The 6,719-nt window shown below is 40.6% G+C and overlaps 1 protein-coding gene across 3 annotated transcripts in view; it reads left to right on the plus strand.

Annotated features, from left to right (window-relative positions):
• LOC106082655 (uncharacterized) overlaps nt 1-6,242 on the plus strand; it is a 72,033-nt gene extending 65,791 nt beyond the window's left edge. For all 3 annotated transcript variants that reach the window (XM_013245301.2, XM_013245304.2, XM_013245300.2), the window contains one exon: nt 5,654-6,242. In XM_013245301.2, the coding sequence (XP_013100755.2) occupies nt 5,654-5,737 (84 nt within the window). In that variant the 3' untranslated portion in view covers nt 5,738-6,242. The remainder of the gene's footprint in view (nt 1-5,653) is intronic.
• The last annotated feature ends 477 nt before the right edge of the window (nt 6,243-6,719 follow it).

Genomic DNA, 6,719 nt, shown 5'->3' on the forward strand with positions numbered 1-6,719 from the left:
TTTGAGATTATAGTCGAGAGTAGAATGTAACTCAATATGCTAATTGAATTTTTGCAAAAATTGCTAATTTTGCCCATGAACATTCTACACATATCTATGAGTGCAGTCCGATTCAAGTTAAAGCTCAATGATAAGGTCCCTCCATTTTATAACCGAGTCCAAACCGCGTGCCGCAGTGCGACACCTCTTTGGAGAGAAGTTTTAACAAGGCATAGTACCTCACAAATGTTGCCAGCATTAGGAGGGGAAAACCACCGCTGAAAATTTTTTCTGATGGTCTCGCCAGGATTCGAACCCAGGCGTTCAGCGTCGTAAGCAGAAATGCTAACCTTTGCGCTACGGTGGCCTTGAATTGAATTTTCTAGGAGCTTAAAAATTTCAAAAGGAGACACCGTTTTATAGGCCTTATCACTGGTTTAATGTAAAAAGGACCCAACTCGATTTTTTGGTACTTTAAAGGAGAAAGAAAAAACTTGCTTTAGTTTTTTTTGACATCGTCATAAATTTTTTTATATGCAATTTAACAACTATACCTTAGCTGCTATTTGGCTGTAGATTTGTGAATAATCAGAGACTGAAACACCTTGTCTCCAGCTTTACTCCGGTGGTTGAGAGGCTAGCCACAATCCGCATAAAAGCCAAATTCTTCAACATCAGCCTTTTTTGTGCCCATGCCCCGACGGATACACAAGGACCGAACAGACCAAGGATATTTTCTACGAGCACCTAGAGAGAGAATATGACCGCTGCCCCGCCCATGATATTAAAATCGTTCTGAGAGATTTTAATGCGAAAATAGGGAAGGAAGACATTTATGGTCCAACAGTCGGAAAGTTTAGCCTCCACGAGATAACGTCCAGTAATGGGTTGAGGCTGATAGATTTTGCCGCGGCAAAAAACATGGTAGTTAGTAGCACCAGTTTTCAACATAAAAATATTCACAAAGCCACATGGCTGTCACCCAATCAAAACACGAGAAACCAAATTGCAAACGTTGTGATAAATGGAAGGCATTCATTTGGCGTGTTAGATGTACGATAGATCCGAAGAGCGAATACAGATTCGGATCATTACCTTGTTGCAGCAAAGGTTCGCACCCGTTTGAACATGGCGAGGAAAGTTCGAACTGACACTGCACGGAAGCTGGAGATCGAAAAAGCTGCAAACACAACAAATGGCAGAGGCATATGCCACTCGACTGACCCAACTGATCGATGAAAGCACTCCTTGTTGCCCACTCCATGGAAAATGCAGCGAAATCCTTACTTGGGTAGCGGAAGCCTCCTCCAAGAAACCCATGGTAAGACCAAGAGTGTCGAGACGCTACTGAAGCCAAGAATGCGACAGACAAAGAACAACCCTGCAATCAATAGCATGAAGGAGAGGTATCGAGAGAAAAGGAGGGAGGAGAAGCGTCTATTCCGCAGAAATAAAAAGGAAATGGAAAGACGTGAGTGTGAGCGAAGTGAGATGTACAGGAGTCAGAATGAAGTCCGGAAAATCTACCAAAGAATTAAACATCAAACCGATGGCTTTGGTGCAGGCACATCCACCTGCAGAGACAAAGAAGGAAATCTGGTAACTTACACAAATAGCATGCTGAGGATATGGAAAGAACATTTTACCCAACTGCTAGTGTCCGATGTTGGCGGCGATGAGGATACCACAGAACCAATCCCTGATGATGGTAAAGAACGTTTACCTCCTAGTCAGAATGTGGTCCATGTAGCGGTGACCCGAATAAAGAACAACAAGGCAGCAGGAGACGACGGGTTACCCGCTGAACTATATAATACCTGAGGTGCCACGCTGAAAAGGCGTATGCATCAGCTTATCTTCGCAATCTGTCTAGAAGAACGCATACCCGATGATTGAAACCTCAGCATACTATGTCCCGTACACAAGAAAGGAGACAAGACGGACTGTGCCAACTACAGAGGAATAAGTCTCCTCCCCATCGCATACAAGATACTCTCGAGCGTACTGTGTGAAAGATTAAAACCTAAAGTCAATGAGATAATTGGGCCCTATCAATGCGGTCCTTTGGACCTGGTAAATCCACCCTGGACCAGATACTCACACTGCGCCAAATCCTGGAAAAGACCCGAGAAGAACAAATCAACACCTACCATCTTTTTGCTGACTACAAAGCCGCCTTCGATACTCCTTTAAGTTCAAAGGTATTTCAAGCCATGTCTGAGTTTGGTATCCCAGCAAAATTAATAAGACTCTGCAGGATGACACTTGCTGATACGCGTTCCTCAGTAAGAATAGGAAATAATCTCTCCAAACCATTTAATACCAAACGAGATTTCAGACAAGAAGACAGCCTATCGTGTGATCTCTTTAATATCCTGCTGGAGAAGATTATACGAGATGCAGATGTGAATAGATATGGCACACTAATCACAAGAGAACACATGCTACTCTACTATGCCGCCGACATCGATATCATAGGTGGGTCACCAGAAGTAGTAACTGCAGCCTTTGAAAGAATCGAAAGAGAGTCAGTGAAAATAGGTCTGGAAGTATATGGAGATAAGACGAAATGGATGGTTTCAACTCCCAAAAAGCCCTGCACAAACGAGCAGATAAAGAAAATGAAAAAAGTTGGAAACCACAACTTTGAGACAGTCTGTACCTCGGCACCGCCATAGCCGAAACGAATGCCATCAGTTTTGAGATAAAGCGAAGAATAATACTGGCAAACAGATGCCACTTTGGATTAAGTAGGCAGTTTTGAAACAAGGCCACCTCTCGACAGACGAAGATTACACTATACAAGACACTGATGCTACCCATGCTGTTATATGGTTGTGAAGCATGGGTACTTATGAAAGCAGATGAGGCAGTACTTGGAGTATTTGAGAGAAAGATTCTTCGTATAATATATAGACCAGTTAATGGAGAATATAGGCGACGTATGAACCAGCAAAGAAGTTTTTTGAAGGCAAACATGGTGGTACACGCAATCCGGGACGACCAAAAACCCCATGGAAAGACCAAGCGGTGGAAGACACCTCGAAACTTGGTATCAGATCGATCGATTTTGACCATATTAGATACGTATGTTGAAGGTCATGAGAGAAGCCGTTGTACCAAATTTCTTCCAAATCGGATATGAATTGCGCCCTCTAGAGGCTTAAGAAGTCAAGATCCCAGATCGGTTTATATGGCAGCTATATCCGGTTATGTACCGATTTGCGTCATACTTAGCACAGTTTTTGGAATTCATAACGAAACACTTCGTACAAAATTTCAGTCAAATCGGATGAGAATTGCGTCCTCTAGAGGCTCAATAAGTCAAGACCCAATAAGGGTTTATATGACAGCTATACCAGATTTTAACCGATTTGAATCATACTTCGCACAACTATTGGAAGTGATACCAAAACACCACGTGACAAATTTCAGGCAAATCGGACGAGATTTTCGCCCTTTAGAGGCTCACGAAGTCAAGACCCAAGATCGGTTTATATGGTAGCTATTATCAAAACATAGACTGATTTGGCCCTTTTACAATCCTAACTGACCTACTCTAATATGAAGTGCTTGTGCAAAATTTTTAGCGGCTAGCTTTACTCCTTCGAAAGTTAGCGTGCTTTCGAAAGACAGACGGACGGACATACAGACGGGCGGATGGACAGACGGATGGACAGACGGACGGACTGATGGATGGACGGACAGACGGACGAACAGAGGGACAGATGGACGGACAGACAGACGGACGGACGGACAGATGGATGGACGGACAGACGGACGGACAGAGGGACAGATGGACGGACGGACAGACGGACGGACGGACAGACAGACGGACATGGCTAGATCGACTTTAAATGATATGACGATCAGGAATATATATACTTTATGGGGTCGCAAACGCATATTTCGAGGTGTTACAAACAGAATGACGAAATTATTGGGTTGCCTAAAAAGTAATTGGGGATTTTTTAAAAGAAAGTAAATGCATTTTTAATAAAACTTAGAATGAACTTTAATCAAATATATAATTGCCATTTTGTTCGATAACTTTTTGCCATCTTTCTGGCAAATTTAGTATTCCACGCTCATAGAACTTCTGGCCTTTATCGGCAAAAAACTGAACCAAGTGCGATTTTATAGCCTCATCATTGCCAAAAGTTTTACCATTTAAGGAGTTCTGCAAAGATCGAAATAAATGGTAGTCTGATGGTGCAAGGTCAGGGCTATATGGTGGATGCATCAGATGCAAAAGTTCCCAGCCAAGCTCACTCAGTTTTTGGCGAGTGACCAAAGATGTGTGGGGTCTAGCGTTGTCCTGGTAGAATATGACACCTTTACGATTGACCAATTCTGGTCGCTTCTCCTTGATGGCTGTATTCAATTTGTCCCATTGTTGACAGTAAACATCCGAATTAATCGTTTGGTTCCTTGGAAGCAGCTCAAAATATACCACATCCTTCCAATACCACCAAACAGACAGCATAACCTTCTTTTGGTGGATATCAGCCTTTGAAGTGGTTTTAGCTGGTTCACCAAGCTTGGACCATGATCGTTGTAAACAATCCATTTTTCATCTCCAGTTATGATTCGTTTTAAAAACGGATCGAATTCATTGCATTTAAGGTGCATAAGATGCACAAGCGTTGATTCGGTTTGTTAAATGAATTTCTTTCAAAACATGTGGTACCCGTATTAAAATTGACATCGGACAATAAATAAGCATTTTATGGGCCCAAAACCATAAATCAAGAAATCGCAGCTATATCCAAATCTGAACCGATCTGGACCAAATTGAAGAAAGATGACGAAGGGGCTAACACAACTCATTGTCCCAAATTTCAGCAAAATCGGATAATAAATGTGGGTTTTATGGGCCTAACACCATAAATTGGAGGATCGGTCTATATGGCAGCTATATCCAAATCTGGACCGATCTGAGCCAAATTGACGGAGGATGTCGATGGATCTTACACAATTCACTGTCCCGAATTTCATCAAAATCGGATAATAAATGTGGCTTTTGTGGGCCTAAGACCCCAAATCGGAGGATCGGTCTATATGGCAGCTTTATCCAAATCTGAACCGATCTAGGTCAAATTAACGGAGGAAGTCGAAGGGCCTAACACAACTCACTGTCACAAATTTCATCAAAATCGGTTAATAAATGTGGCTTTTATTGGCCTAAGACCCTAAATCGGCGGATCGGTCTATATGGGGGCTATATCAAGATATAGTCCGATATAGCCCATCTTCGAACTTAACCTGCTTATGGACAAAAAAAGAATCTATGCAAAATTTCAGCTCAATATCTCTATTTTTAAAGACTGTAGCGTGATTTTAACAGACAGACGGACGGACATGTCTAGATCGTCTTAGATTTTTACGCTGATCAAGAACATGTATACTTTATAGGGTCGGAAATGGATATTTCGATGTGTTGCAAACGGAATGACAAAATGAATATACCCCCATCCTTCGGTGGTGGGTATAAAAATCTAAATGCTGTTGAAGTTGTAATGTATAGCTGGCTCCCAATAGATATATGAAAAGTCCTAGATATTTATTTTTTCAAGATTCAAAATGTTTCCCTTGTTTTTCTTTCTACCTTTTACAAATACTAATTTTATGTTTTTTTTTCCTGTTTCTTTTCTTAACTTTTGCCAACCAACAGGAACTTTACTCATGGGACAAAGGCAACTCTCTGACATATCCCATACGATACAATGAAGAAATAATACGAAATGATCCTACATAAATTACTCTTGCTTAGTACCACTACCTCTAGAGAACAGCAACAGCAGCGCAACAACAACAACAACAATTGTAGAAGTAACAACAACAATGGACGCAAGTGAACAATGGCCATACAAGCCAATGAAAGTTGAAGTTAAAATATTCATATAACGCCGTGTAAATAAACTCTCATATTCATGTTTAAGGGGAGTACTGAAAATGCTTTAAGGAATGCACATCCTTAAGAACAATTTTTGTATCAACCATATGTTGGAGCAATTAATGATGTGTAACTTCTTTTGATTCAATTTTGTTGTTTTATGTTATGTGAATTAGATTTTTGTATGTTAACGTCATTATTTATGAAACTTAAGGAAGCCTTAAAAAGGGTTTGCTTGACATTTCTACAAAAGAAAAGTGTCAAAGAAACCTTTTTCAGAACTACATTAAGTTTTGTGAATAGCGGTGTAGATGTGTAACCGAAATATTTTGTACGATTAAAATGCTCAATGTTGTTTTTTGAAATATGTGAATTTTGTTTTTATTTTTTGAAGTATGTGGGATAAAGAGTTTTTAATGAGCCAGATGAGTTGGAACAAGTAAAAGCGTGCTAAGTTCGGCCGGGCTGAATCTTATATACCCTCCACCATAGATCGCATTTGATGAGTTTTTTTTTCGCGATATCTCTTTTTAGGCAAACAAAGGATAAAAGAGAAGAATTGCTATAATATTGTAGCTATATCAAGTTATGTTAGGGGCCATAATTGAATTGATTGTTGGAGACCATAATAGAAGTCATTGTGTAAAATTCCAAACAATTCGAGTAAGAATTGCGCCCTATAGGGCTCAAGAAGTAAGATAGAGAGATCGGTTTATATGGGAGCTGTATCAGGCTATAGACTGATACTCGGATCATATTTGATACAAATGTTGAAGGTCATGGAGGAGGCCGTTGTACAAAATTTCAGCCAAATATTGGGTTGCCCAAAAAGTAATTGCGGATT

Source organism: Stomoxys calcitrans, chromosome 5, assembly GCF_963082655.1.
Source record: "Stomoxys calcitrans chromosome 5, idStoCalc2.1, whole genome shotgun sequence".
Taxonomy (NCBI): domain Eukaryota; kingdom Metazoa; phylum Arthropoda; class Insecta; order Diptera; family Muscidae; genus Stomoxys; species Stomoxys calcitrans.